The sequence below is a fragment of the Oxyura jamaicensis genome, chromosome 5 (assembly GCF_011077185.1).
Source record: "Oxyura jamaicensis isolate SHBP4307 breed ruddy duck chromosome 5, BPBGC_Ojam_1.0, whole genome shotgun sequence".
Taxonomy (NCBI): Eukaryota; Metazoa; Chordata; class Aves; order Anseriformes; family Anatidae; genus Oxyura; species Oxyura jamaicensis.
This window is the reverse complement of record NC_048897.1, coordinates 38238055-38253928: the sequence shown is the minus strand read 5'-3', so window position 1 is coordinate 38253928 and position 15874 is coordinate 38238055. Positions and strand designations below refer to the sequence as shown.

The 15874-nt window shown below is 41.2% G+C and overlaps 1 protein-coding gene across 7 annotated transcripts in view; it reads left to right on the top strand.

The window, feature by feature from the left end:
* The first annotated feature begins 792 nt into the window (after positions 1-792).
* TC2N (tandem C2 domains, nuclear) overlaps positions 793-15874 on the top strand; it is a 34219-nt gene continuing 19137 nt past the window's right edge. For 2 of the 7 annotated variants that reach the window (XM_035328613.1, XM_035328606.1), the window contains exons 1-2: positions 793-928; positions 15594-15730. In XM_035328613.1, coding sequence (XP_035184504.1) covers positions 15664-15730 — 67 coding nt within the window. In that variant the 5' untranslated portion in view covers positions 793-928; positions 15594-15663. Of the gene's footprint in view, positions 929-1950; positions 2448-10423; positions 10717-12005; positions 12145-15593; positions 15731-15874 lie in introns of those variants that run through there. The other 5 variants (XM_035328608.1, XM_035328610.1, XM_035328607.1 and 2 more) reach the window with 5 other exon arrangements.

The window sequence follows — 15874 nt, the reverse complement described above, 5'->3', positions numbered from 1 at the left end:
AGTAGTTGTGTTATGCTGCATGATGACAGGCACGAAACTCTTAGTTAGTATCAGATCCGTGGTGCTATTAAATTGAAAATAAAAACATGTCACCGTAGAAAAACGGCACTCTTGGTGGATGGGGAATCCCCAAAAGGCTGGAGTTCAAGAGCAGCTAGGATGACCATCCCAAAACCTCGCTGACTTACTTGTAATTTTAAAGCACCTTGAAGCATACAAAATTGACTGGAGGAAAAACACCTTTTTTTTCCCTACAAATGCAGCCCCACTTCCTGCTCATACCTGGCTCCAGAGGAGAGGAGAGGCCAGGCAAAACCACCTGGAGACTCACAAAACCTTTGCTTCCTGCAGGGAGATTTTTGAACCAGAAATTCCTGCGGAAATTTCTGAGCCAACCCACCAGTAAGTCGCCCTGCAGGCTGTAGCAGGGGCTTTCCCTCACATGCTTGTGTAAAGCCAAACTTGACAGGGATCGACATCCCAGCTGGAAATGCCATTTGCTAGAAGAATATAAATATATTAAAAAAAAAAAAAAAAAAAAAAAAAAAAAAAAAAAAAGGACTTTTCTCGCTGAAGCAGAGCCCGATGTTGCTTTAGCGTAGCGAGGGGCAGCGTTGGCACTGCCTTTGCCAGCGTATCGGTCCAGCGAGCGACAAGGACGGGCACCTGGGGGCCGCTCGGAGAGAAACCCGGCCCGCTGAGGCGGGGAGCGGCCGGCGGGGAAACTCCCGCTCCGCCCTGGGCCCTCACCGGGACGGCCGCGAGGGCCGGGCCGGGGCGGGAGCGGGGAACGGGGAACGGGGAGCGAGGAGCGAGGAGCGGGGGCCACCCCCTGCAGGCTGGGCCGCAGCCACCGCCCGGGCTCGGAGAAGGCGGCGCCGGCAGCGCGGCGGCAGGTGCGGGCTGGGCGCGGGGAGCCCGGCGGGAGGTGAGCGGCGGGGAGGAGAGAGGCGAGGAGAGGGACCCGGTGGGGGCACGGCGAGGAGGCAGGGGGAAGGCAGGGGGTCCTCGCGGGCGGTGGGTTATTTTCCTCGCTCCTCTGGAGCGTCCCGTTGGGCTCTGCAGCTCCAGGAGAACCGGTGCTGATCGAGACCGCCTCGAGGTGTCCTGCCGGGTGTCCCTGATGTGTCACTTCGTGGCTGCATGCAACGTATCTGCCCTGTTTATTGATGCTTGGGATATTTAAATGTGAATATGCAAGTGATGGTTTTGCAATCTCTAAATTACTGTTTTGTCACTAGGTAGGTAAGTAAGTCCTGGGAAACAAAAGCAACATGATAGGTTTTGTAAATGTGATATATTTCACCTGCATACTGGTTGTTATGTTGAATGGAACAGCATGTTTTTAAAGTCAGAATTCTTCAAGGATCTGAGCGTATTGATCTATGTGTTTTTTCCAAGTAGGCTAAAACGTACCAGAGTCATTCATTTTAGGTTGGATATTAGGAAGAACTTCTTTACTGAACGGGTTGTTAGTCACTGGAATAGGCTGCCCAGGGAAGTGGTGGAGTCACCATCCCTGGAGGTCTTTAAAAGACGTTTAGATGTAGAGCTTAGGGATATGGTTTAGTGGAGGACTTGTTAGTGTTAGGTCAGAGGTTGGACTCAGTGATCTTGGAGGTCTCTTCCAACCTAGACTATTCTGTGATTCTGTGATCTTGCAGAACACTAATGCTTAAAGGCAATATTACTGTGCAGTTTGTGTTACAGGTGATGCTGCAAGTCTGTAATGCCTTGCCACCCCACTATCTTATCAGTGGGGTTTTTGGCATGAAGACCTTTCAGCCTCTGCATTTGGCTTGTTTAGAGTGTGAACTTGACAGCGTGCTTCCAAGATTTGGCTTGGGTCTATATTTTCTAAGAAGCAGCAGACCTTGAGAAATGGAGGCAGGTAGAAAAATGGTAACCATATTCAGCTGTTACAGAATTAAATCTTCATATAAATTAGGCCCAAGATTAAATTGTACTTAAAACAGCCTCAGGCTGGTATTACTATAAGAAAATGCCCTTGTATAATCAAAATATTCTGTCTGAATTAACATCTAAGCTGTTATACCAGGCAAGAAATAAACTAACTAGATCACTTTCTGCAGGACTGCTTCAGGTAACTGGAGATACAGTTTAGCCAAAGCTCAAATGGAGATCATATTAAAGTAAGCTGGTCTTGTAACTTTCCTTTAGTGTGGAAGCATGCCAAGTGTTACATGTGATGCATTTCTCTAGATAAGAATGGAAAGGTAGATATCATGGCCATTCCTTCAGTTTACACTTCCAGTCGGTGCTGTTGTGATTTTGCAGAAAGGGAATGAGATCTCAACAGCAGTTTGCTGGGACAGAACTGTGAAGCACTTTGGCATCTAAATGATCCTGTGGGCACCTGCTCGTCAAGGCTAGACCCTTGCAGTCCTAACCCTCACTTGAGGATCTGCACAGCTCGGGTATTTCTGGTAAGATTTGCTGAATGCATTGAGGTCTGCTTCTTGATGTGGTTTAAGTTTTGACAGTGTTAGTTAGGTGCCTAAGCTGTCCTGGTATCCACAAGTGAGTGAGGTGTTCCTTGACAAGTTGCTCTTGGAGAGATCAATTATCTTTGAATTATACCTAGATAATGGGAGTGTGCTGCTCTGCCTATCCCTCCTTGCTTCTTATTCAGTAGGTTTTGTGTAGAACTGTTACCCAGCCATGAAGGGCAAAGTTCTGAATTTCTGTCTTTCATTTCTCAAGTTTGCGCTAGAGCTGTAAACTTGTATGTTGTTTGGGTCTGGTAGTCTCTGACTCCTTACTTATAAAACTGTTTTGCCTTGCTTTTAGTGCAGAAATATTCATTAGGTGAGCTGTGATCCTGTAACTCACTGGAAAGGCTATAAATTCAGGAGTGGGGAAGTTTGATTTCTAGTCCTTTTTCCATCTGTATGTTGAATATTAAAAATTACTTGTGGAATACATGTAGCTAAGGAATATTGATTTCAAGATAATATATATATTTTAATAAAGTGTCTCTTGATTCTTGTAAATACATGTAAAAGTTACATCTACTAAGAATGCTGCACCTAAATGCATGTTGGACTCCACGGAAGTCCCGTTAGTTCCACTGTCCTTTCCTACACTTAATTTAGGTGATGAATCCCCAAGTGATTAAATCTTCTTTTTTGCTATGCAATGGAAAGAGTGAACATACATGGAATTGTTCAGTCAGTTGTGTTTATAAGCTATTCATTTATTATGGTGGAGAGCAAGCTCAGACTCTGATCTCATTTTCTTTCTCCTAATCATGAGGCTCAATCACTTCACTTGTTTGTTCTGTCACTTCTGTTTCCTACCAGCTGATTTTGATTTTCACTCAGCCTTTGTTCTTCGTAGTCATAGGTGTTTCATTTTCAAATGTTACCCCAGAGTAGTGGGTTGGCTCTGGAGGGGACTGTCCCACTCTGACTCCCTGTTTCCCCAACAGTGCACTTTCGCCCCACCCTTGAACAGTCATCTGCGGGAAAACTTTTTTTTATAATCATATTTATATATTTTGATAGTTTATTTTTCCATCTAATCAGTGAACTGGGCTAACTCATTGTGCAGCTGCATGTTTATTAGATCCAACATGAGTGGTTGTTGGCACAGGAGAGCAGCACTGTCCCTCTTGGTAGCAGCCAGCAGCCCCCTTGCTCTCACCATGCCTGGTAAGCAGAGCCAGAGGGCCTGAATTAGAAGGGCAGCTTCCAGCCAGGCTCTCACTGACTTAGGCCTTCTTGTTCTTCATATGAATCCTACCTGCTTTGCCTTATATCACAAGTACCTCTTGACTTTGCAAATATTAAATTTATTTGCTTGTTAAAAATGTTGCTGATCTCATTCAGTTAACTTTGCATGACATTTATCCAAACCTACTGCTTCTCTGTTCAGACTTTTAATTTTGTAAGAGAACTACTTTGTTTGCTCTGAATTGGTACTTCTGAGATACCTTAAGTCTAGTAAATATTCTCTCACCAATCTAAGTAGGACAATACACAATCTCTGTCAGCAGAGAGCTTAAGATCTCATCTCTTTAAAGTGAAAGGCAAAGTGAAAAGCAAAGTGGACTTTGACTTCAGGTAGGAAAGGCAGAGTTTGGGCAAACCTGTGTTGTCATTCTGGTGAGTAATACTGTTTGGTCTTCTGAAGAATTTCTTGCACAGAGAAAAAGTTCTATAGATCACTTCTTGCAGATGGGATGAATCTTCAGACCTAAACTGAAGAGCCTCATCTGGGAAGAGGTTCGAATCCTGGATTTGATTTCAGCTCATCTGTATTACATCACATCCATTAATCATGTCAATACATCAAACCATGAGGAATTAGTGAGGACACTTCTCTTAAGCATAGTATGAATGAATGTTTGCTTGCCTGTCATCACAGCTGAAGTTTACATTAATGCAGTGCCAGAAAAAAAAAAAATAAATAAAAAACTCAGAAATTTGATGCTTGTCCTTCCTGCAAATTGTACCCCAGTCTTGTTTTGAAGCTTTGTTTCTCAGTGACCTAATAGCCATGCTATTATAACTGGAAGGAACAGATAAATAGGCCTCAGACTAACCCCTTTGGTGTCTGGGGAATTCTTGTCATTGCATTGAGGTTTGGATCTGGCCCTAAAAGCAAGATCTGGAGAGGTGGCATTGCCAGTCAGAACAGCTTTGAAGTCCAAGAAAGCAATCCAGAAGGACTATGCCCCAGTGGCCTCAAAACCTGCTAGGCACTTAAATTAATTTGGCACCTCACCCTGGGAGTCTGAAATAGGCTTGTACGGTGTGCTCCAGCCTGGGGAAGCGGGTGCTTTGCTCCCTGCCTGGCTCTGCAAGGCGGTGAGAGACATGGCTGACCCTGATGGCCTCATAGGCCCAGTGTGCTCAGGGTACATCAGCGCACACGTATAGCTCCACAGCTTCATCTGAAGCATGGAGAGAAAGCAGGCTGCTTCCAGCCTTGGGACAGCCTGGACAGCACTGTGGGGGCTTCTTCCCATATGTTTAAGTTCAACCTCTTGCTCCCACAAAGCCCCTGTATCTCCAGGCTGAGGGGTGGAGGTGGCCCTCTCCACTCTGTTTGGGGAAGCTGGGCCAGCGTGCACAGCACGGGGTGGTTCATGTGGCCAGAATATGGCCAAACCCTCGACCAGGGCTTGGCAGGGACTGACAGGGAGGACAGAAGGGGACTTAGGTGGGCTTCCTTTGAAAAATTCAGACAGGAAGTCTGTTTTGTGGACATCTTCTGGTGAAAAAAGTGCCTGCTGTACAGCAGAGAGGAGAGTTAGTCAGAAGGAGGTTTTACAAGTAGCTCGACCTAGCAGTGCTGCTGTGGCTTGTGATGAACTGGGACAAAAACAAACACCGTGTCCCATTTTGGAGAGATTTGTAAATTTCAGAAGGGCACTCAAGAAGGTTCTCAAGGACAGTTTCAGTTCCCAGCAGAGGAATTTTTTTTTTTTTTTTTTTTTTTTTTTTTTCAAATGAGTTTGTGGCTTTTAGATAGAGGCCTCTTAATCTTCACTTCAGGTTCTCTGTCTTTTTGGCAGTGATTGGAAGGAAACTAAAAATCTTCCTTCACTAAACCTTGACCAAACCCGGAACATCTCCAGATTCATCCTGGCTTTTATTCAACTTAGTGGTATGTTTATTTCCAGATCTAGTTTCACCAATGTGTGAAATCATAGGCCAAAATCTCTTGTGAAGGGTGTTGTTTTAAACTCCACGGGATAATAATAAAAAAGTACATTCCTGGTGTAGCCATTGTTCACTTTGTTTTAAGCAATTCTGTCTGGAGAGGGGAGAAGGGGAATGGTAAGTTCATGGTGCCAGCTTTTGCTCACAGCACCAAGTGGAGCCCCACTGCCTTGCCCCATAGTTGTAGCAGCATCTGGGCAATAATCAGTATGTTAGGTGCTCCTGTAAGTTGAGATGGCTACAATTTCTGCTGGGTTCTTCCCATGTCTGTCTAAAATTCTTTTTAAATACCTCCTCTATGCAGTGTCTGGTTACCACTCATCTACTTGGGCAGCTGCCAGCTACTCCATCCTGTTCACATCTCTGAAAGGAGCTGCTGGGGCTGTTAAAAGTGATTGTGGGCCCCTGGTCTGGGTGGGTTTAAAGCAAAAAATAATAAACAGTTAGACCTTATAATGATGGGATCCTCCTGGACTTCTATTTTTAAGTGTGTTTAGGCAATGTCCTGAGCTCAGTGCACATGTCCTGTAGAGCCATACTCCCAGTCTGGTTCGGATTTGAATTAATTAAGATCAGTTACAGTTTCCTGTTCTTGAGTCATTTATTTAATCTGCTTTCATGTATGGTATGTACTGGAGTCACCTCTTTCCTTTCTTAATCCCAGCCATAGTCTTTTAACCTTGATTTATGGAATTACATATTTCCTTCCTCTCACTGGTGTTTTAACTGGTTATAGAATGTTACAAGAAGCTGAATAAAGTATCTTCATCATATGGAAACTTGTAATTTGCAGTTTTTGTTTTCATCATTAAACAGAATAATAATTATATATAAAATAACTATTACACAATTAAAGTAAAATAACTAACGAGAAATTGCTTCACCTAAAACAAAGCCTAGATGTGTGTGTGCAAGTATATATAAAGAAATTTCCATCTTGACTCTTGTAGGTCACCAGAGTTCCTTTAAAATAGTATTAGTGGTAATGAAACAGTATTTTTCTATGCAAGACTGTTTGGTTTTTTTATGTGTTCTTTTTTTTTTTTTCCATGTATACAGGAAGAACTATTTTTCACGAGCTGTCTGAATATTATATGCATGTCCATGTGTTTTCTGTGTGGCTCCATGGTCATGGCAGATGGCTGAGGATTTCTGGATGCCATTCAGTGTTGCATTGAGCTCAAAGCTAGACCCATTTAGTCTTGCTAGGGAACCCCAGTGTACAGACAGATGCTTTTGTCTAAATACCACCTTTTTGGCTGCCCTGTTGAAAAATGCATCCAGATGTTTCCAGTTCTTTGGTATCAGGGCTACAGAGGGACTGCTGTTGGTTCTATTTTTGTTGCTTGCTGGCTTTACTGCAGAAGGAGAAAATATCGGATTAAAAACTGACACAGAATACATAAAGAAAGTCTTAAGTATTAAGTTAGATTATAAAGTAACCGTCAGTGATAGTCATAATTTTTTCCTAATCTGCTTAGAGCAAAGGACTTATCTTATGTTGAATTCTTTCCATGTTCTCATCAGAGGCCAAGTTCTTTTTACAGAGATTTCAGTCTCTAAGTTTTCTTCTCTGGTGTCCTGACTTCAACTCTTGCTTTGCTGTTTTCCATCTGAGTCCAAAATGATCTGCAGTCCAACATAATGGATTTATTCCTTTGTGTTTACTGCCCCAATACATACCATATTGTACATCCTAGTCCAAGTCAGTGAATTTATCTACAGTTCACAGGAACAGTGTTGTCAGTACAGTAATTGGATGAATTGGTTCCTTGCCTAATGCAGCATTAGGAAGAAATAGTATCTCTATCAACTTTTTACAGCCCAGCGCATAGGGGATTCTGCATATTAAAATCCCAAGTTTTAAGCTTTGTCATGGGATAGATTTATAATGTTCTCTTCTTAATTCAAACATAAATCTCACATGAGAAAAATTGGCTCAGATTTATGAAAACCGTACTTTTGGCCCTTGTAAATGATATTATTAATCTCCTGCATACTGGGGCAAGCTTGGATTAAGTCTGCATTTAAGAGCTGCAGGTGCAAGGCTATAATGCTAAGAGTAGGGTGTCCCTGGGGGGCATGTCAGAAGAACGACTTCTGATCGTGTGCTTGTGCCAGAGCTTGTTCCCCTTCTCCGAGGGGTGTCTGAAGAGCAGAGGCAGTTGTTCCTGTAGCACAATAGCTCAGACACACACCTGCTCAGCTTTATTTTTCTTCAGGGAAGTAGGCAACAGCAATTATTTCTACTTTGTGACTTACTCTCAGTTTGGTGGTCTGTGTCTGGGCTGTGGATGTGATGAAGGCTTTTTGGCCTCCTCCAGTCTGGAGCCCTGGGAAGAAGCAGCTGCTGAGCTCAAGGAGACCACAGCTAGATTGCACAAGAGCTCTTTGCAGAGGGTTCAACTCAGGGCCTGCAGGAAGGGAGGCATGCATTAGATCATCTTCATCAGGTCAGAGAAGTTGGAGGGAGAAGGGGACTTGCATAGTCTTTCACAACCGTACATAGGAAGACATGGCTGTTCCAGGTGAAGCTTCTGCCCTGGTTCCCTTACAGCTAGACCTTCTCAGCATGAGAACATATAAAGCAGCTAGTGGGATGCCAGGAAGCTCTGCTTTTTCCATTATGACAAAGGCTCAGCTAAGAATTGACTTTAAGGTAGTGTTCTTGCCTCAGGAGAAGCCTGTTACACTTGTATAGGTAATGTTTTTGTGTAGTTGTCACATCCTGAGTGCTAATGGTGAAGTATTGAGAACCACTGCTGATTACAAGGGTTTTAAACCTTACATGCAAGTGTTATCTCTAGGAGAGTCCAGCAGACTATCTTCTATGTGAATGCTGTGAATGCTCCCTGCAGTCCCCTGTCCTCCTCCTTTCTCCACTTGCTCAGAATCCAGTCAGGAGGATGCAGAGTCATGGGGGACTGGTCACAGTTCGGGATCTCAGTACAATGCTCTGGGAATGAGAGCAATTTTCTCCTTGGAAGTGTTACTTAAAGACACCATTCTCACCTTAGATTGTTTTGTGATGTTGTTTAATCCGAGGTGTGTAGTTCAACTGTAGTATGAGCATGGAAAAAGGTCAGAGAAGTGGGATAATACATTGAGAAGAACTATACAAACGGATTTGAATGGTGTAAAACATCCAGCCTTAAGTTTGTCCACATGGTTTTGTCCATTTAGCTTACTGAGGAGAAATGTAAGAGGTTAGATCTCAATCTTTTAAAGCCTAAGGAAAAAAAAGACATACTACTGATAATTGTCTTATCAAACACAAAAACTGCAACAACAACAAAAGTCACTGGAAAAAATTATATTGGCTAAAATATTAACGGTGAAGGTGACCAGCTATTAGAGTGTCCTGTGAAATAAAAACCATGCATCTTCCTGCCCAGGTTGCTCAATATGGTGCTGGGGATAGTGGCTGAAATCCAGTGGTGTTGGTAATTCAGGAGGTCGGAACAAAGGAGTTTAAATGTCCTTCTGCTCTCAAAAAGTAAGATTCTGTTTAAGCAAACCATAAGTAAATGAAAGGAATTTGCAGCAAAAGATGTGCTCATTTGGCCTGCTGGCCCATTTAGTTCTGGTTTTCATTTCTAGGTTCAAATGGAAAATGTAAAGCCCCCAAAGAAAATGTAAATACAGCCCCTGCCCCCCAAAGGTGCTTCCTGTGCCTAGGCAGTTGGTGGTTAGTTTGCATCATGGAGCACAACACTTTTCCCAGCAACTTTTGTCTTACTTCTGTTACCACATTTAGTTGTGTAACTGTAAAAATGCTCCTAGGCTCTTTGCCCCAGGAAAGCTATGCAACAGTCCATCGTAAAATCCACATCATCTAAACTGGACAAATGATGCATAGTCTATTTTTCTTTCAGTTTTATATGTGTAGTTACACTTTTTCTTTATTTATTTGCTGCATTAGAAATGTTTTCCATCTCTTTATTGTGTTTCTGTCAAGTTGTTTGCAAGTTGTCTCTCACGAACAAGTTTTTCTGGTTGTCTTTCAAAACCCTTTCCATAACTTCTCTTTTTCTGTTGTGTTATTTCAGTATCTCCTTCGTGATCCACCACTTTCATAGTGAAATCCATTTCTATTTCCAGGCAGAAAAGAAAGGGAAGTCTGTTGCATTTTCTTTTCTTTTTCTTTTTTTTTTTCTTGGAAAGCAGAAATAGAATAATCCATCTGCAAATTCTGAGAGTTTTCATGCTTTCCCTTAAGTTCCAGGTACCAGTGGAGGAGAAGGTTTTATGTACACACACACACACCAGTTACTGCAGATACCAGTGTTGTGGGGTTCTCCCAAACCAGGCATAGTTAGATAGGAGCCTCTTGTCATGCACCCTGTACATGTGCGTTGCCATGATGTTTTTCTTTTTTTCTCCTCTCCTTACAGACAACCTACAGCTGCCAAGGCTTCTGATGAATAGGAACAAAAGCTTGTGTCTGCTCACACGTTCAGACCTATTTGAACTGCCTGCGTCCTCTGTGGGCATTACAGGTCAGACCTGCCTACAGGCACGAAACAAATATAGGACTTTAAAAAAAAAAAAAAAAAAAAAAAAAAAACACCAACAAAAAACTGTAAACTTTGGCAAGTGTATGCCTGTGCCATGCATCTGCATAGGGGTGTGTTTGTGTTTGTGCCATCCTTGCTCACAGAGTAGTAAAATACCCTAGGGGCAAATTTCTGAGAATCACTTAAGCTGTTTTATTAGTGTTCACTTTTTTCAAGATGCAGTGATCACAAGCTACCCCTCTTCAAACGAAGAGCCCCGTTCTGTACAGCTCCCAGACGCTCTCCTTCAGCAACAAAACTGCTGAACAGCTGGCTCTGGAAGCTAAACCATGTGCACAGTCTGTGCCATCAAAGAGAGTCCGTCTGACCTGCAGCAGAAGCAGCTTGTGCTGTGCTGCATTTTTGTTAATCGTCTGGAGACCTGTGGTGGTGCTGTTATGCTCTGTGAAGGATTTTCGTGATTGGAATTGACTGTATCTCCTGGGTCTGAAACGCAGACAGGCAAAGAGGTAAACGTGGTATTTGGCAGAGGTGTGAAACAGCAAGCTTGAGCTCGCTTTTTCCACAGGGAAGATCCTCAGCTGTTGTTCCTCTGGGGCTGCTGGAGTTGTAGACACTTACATCATTCAAGGATTTGTCCCAGATGCTTGATAACAACCGATCATCCCTGTTTCCGGATATTTTCTTTTACACCTCTTGCTTTGTGAGAATTTAGAGCTACTAGAAATATTGCTGTGACGTGTTTCTGGAATACAGATCTGAGAATGTGTTTTATATGTTTATGGCTGGCAATAAATCTCGTAACGATTGAAACCTCTGGCTTAGCCAGCTTTCCCAGTTCAGGATCAGATACTTCACCTTTGTTTCTATTGCAAAATTTTAAGTGTGTTGTTACCTGACCAACTCCTATTGAGCAGTGCTATGACTAAATGCAGTAAAATGTATCAACAGCCTACAGACTTGCTGCAAAACACGCTCCTTCATCATGAGGCAGCTAAGACCTGACATTCTGAGACTGCCTTCAGCTTTTAATATTTAATATTGTGATCATCCGTTTTCTATCATGTTCTTTTTATTTAATGAGTTGTTGAAAATATTTACTTCCTTCTCCAAACATCTCTGTCTTGTAATCATTCTGGCGGCATCTGGAGCTGAAGTCTTCGATACTCTGTTTATCTGATTTAGCTCATTCAAAATTTCTATCAGAGAAATCTGGAAATCATTAAAATAATTTATGTTCTCCATCTAAACCCATTAAAGTAGTAGTGATTGTAATTCTCTGGACTCTGTATGTGTGTGGTTCGCCTTTAAACTTTGTTGGTTCCAGGATGTTCTAATAAACTTGGCTTTCCTTCTACATTAGTGGGGAAGGACTGTTGCTGAATTATATTTGATCATCTTACTTTGGCTTGATATTGGGGAAAGAGAAATGAAAAAGATTACTGAAATCGCTGAAGAACACCAAGAAAGAGAATTTGAGACAGCAATGAGATCTGGCTGCACTTCCTTCTTCTGCTGCAAGTGGTTTGATTTCTCTACTCTTTTTATTGTCTGAAAATCAGCAATTCTTCTTTTCCTCCTGTCCTTTTCTCACTCTAGTATCTCCAAAGTGGCGGATATCTTTAAAGTAATCATATTGCCTAACAGAAACTGACCCCAAGATTTAGAGAGAGGATCAAGGAGTCCCAGCTCCTTGTTAATGTGTGTTGTTGGGATGTCAGTACAGCTCTGGAATTCAGTAGTGTACCGAACAAATGTCTCTCTGCAGTTCTGGTTTATCTGGTAAATCTATTCCCAGACAGATGTAGGTTAGTACAGCCTTTTAACAACTCTTAAATGATACACTGAAGAGTTCTGGGGAGCGGACACCAGCACTAGCTTCTGGCATATGGGTGAAGTTTAACCTTTGATATAGGTACCTGCTTATGTCAAGATCAGTAAATACTTATTTTCTACAAGGTTTTTAGTTCATTTTTAAGTTGATAAAATATAAAACAGAATCTGATAAATTTCTGTCTCACATGGTTAAGACAAAACTTTTACATGCACTGGAAATATTTGCCTATTCATAGGCATTATGTAAAACATAGATATGATAAAATAAATGAACTGAAGAAAAAAATATATATATATTTATCTCTGTAGCTAAATTATGTGGATTTTTTAAAAAAATATTTTATTTTTTTAAATTTTTATGAACAAAGCAAAGTGCTCTAAGCAGCATGAGGGAAACCTATACTCAAATGATCTGCTTCTCGGCAAATGCTGGCCATGCTATAAGTGTATGGAAACAAGTGCAAATTTTATGACTGGCTTTCAAGCCATTATATTTTTAAGGGCAAAAAAGTCTAAGTATCATTCCAGTTTCTTACTGCTGGAACTTTATTTTCAAAATGCTGTATTTAAGCTCAAACTGAATTGGAAACTCTAAACTCTGTGTCTATGTACTTTGCCGTTGGCTACTGATAATGCCCTGCCTACAAAACAAGTATCTGGAAATAGCAATCTTGGAGTGTACTCTTCTGTAGAAGAGGTAGTGACGAATTGCTTTTATATTTGCCTGCAGATAGAAAGAAATGCATGAATGCTTCCTTATCTATAAAATGGGGGCATAGGGAGTGTATTATGGTCTAAGAATATCACAGGCTGCATAGTCTTACTGTGAAAAATGTGGCCTTTCTAATGTTAGGAGTGCAAAAGATATAGAATTGCATTATTACTGTTAGATCATCAACACCAATATATAGTTTTTCTTTCAAATCAAGGCACTCAACCCAGTGATGGGAAGGCAACTGCTTGTAAATGGTGATTTATGTTTATTTACTGACTCACATTTATGGCTCCAGCTAAGAAATTCAGGGGAAAGAAATTACTACCATAAACTGAATTTTCTCTGATGCAGAAAAACTACTTTTTCCACTTCATGTAGCTGGAAAGCTGGGTGGTTGCTAACATTTTGGTTCCTTCACTACCAGTAGTGAATAAATTCAGTCTGGACACTTTGAGATAAAAGATTGTTTTGCCTGAGCAAACTGCCACTGACACTTAGATACCATTGTTGCAAAACTGAGAGCAAACGAAGCAGCTGTTTCAGCCTAGTTTAAACATGGTGAACGAGAGGAAAGCATATTAACTCCAGCTGTGTGCTGATAACAGCTGTGAAGGAAAATCACTGCATGGGAACCTTAAAGTAAACTTCAAATTGTAGCATGCTTGGCTATCGTGAGTACACTTCAGAGGGTGGAGGAGAGGTGAAAAATTTATCCTTAGAAGTGTGGAGAATTTTATGAGAAATCCTTGTGCCTCTTTTTGTGTAAAGGTGCAGCAGGTTCTGTGCTTGGGCGGTATCATCTCCCCAAATTTGCAATATGAATCTCATCCTTTACTTAAACTCGTGGACAGTTTTGTGATCAGTGCAAGTTTTGAGTGGGGGGTTCTGTGCAGAGTAATGGTGTCCCTTTCTAACCAGACAGCAGTGCAATGTCCTGATTTAAGGAGTATTTTTTGGGTATTTTTAAGCATTGTAAGCTCGCAGTGGTGTTCTGTTTTCCAGAATAATGTGTACCAGTCTTCTTCAGGCTATTTCTGAGGTTTTTCTGTACAGGCCACTTGCATCTTGTTCATTTTGGTCTGCTGGGCAAAAAGAGTAGAATAAAATTAGAGGAAGTAATTACTGTCAGTAATAAAAATAGCAACAATTCTCAGAGAATTTGCATTAAAGCAAAAGCTCCCTTAGGTCTTTGCTGCAGTAGAATAATGATTTACTTAAGTTTAGGTCTAATGGGAATACATTTTAAGAACTTCCTTCTAATCAGGTTTCTGTGAAAGCTCATAATTAAGAATAATTCTGGAACAGTTATGTAGTTGTAATAACAAACCTTAGTATATTTCACACTCATATTTTAAAGATGAGAAGTTAATTCAAGCCTTCTCCATGAAGCCATATGCTCTCATGACCTTGCAAAGCCCATAACTTAAATTATAAGTAGCAATTCTGAGAGTATGGAAGAGTGCAAAAGATCGGGTCAGTGAGGATGTGTTGTATGTGGTCATTATTTGCACATTGACACATCTGTTGGTAACATTCAGTTGCACCTACTCATGGAAATAAGTAATGTTAAGAGAAGAAAGCAAGTTTTCTAAGATAAGGTGTCTAATATTTCTATTTGGCATCCAAATTGATTTGTGGGAGTTGGGGAGTAGCGAAAGAAAAGGTTTTGGTTGATAGTTGAGATACTGATGTTATTGCTCTTATCGGTATTTGTGTGGTTCCCTGCCTGTCTTTGAATACCTATACAAACAAAAGGACTGTGCTGTTCAAACTGCAGATAGGAATAGCATCTGGCTGGAGCATGGAAGCTTCCAGCAGTTTCCTGTGACCAAGATAACCAAGCAAACCTGTCCGTTTCTGTGCAATTGTCACACTCTTCCTGCACTATCCCCCTTTCTCCCACTTGCCATCTTTCCCATCCCTCCAAATTCTGTTCATGCTCTCTTTGGTGTCTTTTGCTAACCTCCAAGGAGCTGGCGTCATGTCTTGGGTATTCTGTGCAAAGAACCGTGTGTACTTTAGGTACATGTAAAAAGACTAGATTCAGGCGGCTAAAGTTTTGGACAGGAGGCAACACAGCTGTCTGTGTCCCTCTGAAAAGAGAACATAACCATATAAATAAAGACACTTAAATGAGGCCAGTTAGTATTGTCATAAAGTTATTTTAATGTTAACCAGCTGTTATAGACTTGGTCTCGCTCTTCAGTAGATTGCATGCATTTTGGTTTGCTGGAAGCCAGTGCTCTCTATTTCTGTGTGCATAGCAGACAATTATATAATAAAACAGGTTTTCTGTTTCATGTGCATACAATTATGAGAAAGCAGTAGTTCCTCAAAGAAGGCAATTTTGGCATCACTCATAAAGACTGTTTTCAAATGTAAAATATGGAGTATGCAGAATCCAAAATGTAAATGGCTACGTATGTTAACATTCTACATGAGCAAAAGAGAATAGGAGAAACATGACCAAGGGAAACATCTTACAAATGACTTGCCAAAGCATACGAAAACAGATGTAGAGCTGAGTAAATTGCAAAGCCCAGTGACACACACAAATATGAGGAGAATTTTAGTGTTCCTGAAACAAGGGTACTTATTTGAGTGGGTCACTGAAAGTACTGACATACTGTATGTTAAGGTGAGTTTCTCTTTCCCTGTGCCTTTATATAAACTAATAATTGTCTCAGTAAGAGAAATCTGATGGCTCTGATCCATTTATTACTGACATAATTTTCATTGACCCAGGAACTGAATCCAATTAGCAATCACATATTCAATAACATAATATTGCATGTTAATTTCAAGTATTGTCATCTAATACAGTTGCTCTTATAGTGTTTTTCAGGGTTGGTAGATATGGTGGATCTTTGATTGTGGTTTCTTCTGAGCTGCAACACTGAAAACAATGGCGAAAGAATATATAAAGAACTGCTGTAAATGGTGTTTCTATGCAGAAGAAGAAAAAAACGATCGTGAGTTCTGACATAATCACATTGACTAAGGGTTTTGTTATTCTGGGTTCAGTAATGATGAGATTTTCCATTAATAAAATTATTTTGTCACTCCTGATAAACTTGAATTCTTTTACAACATCCAAAACTCATTCCACACCTCCA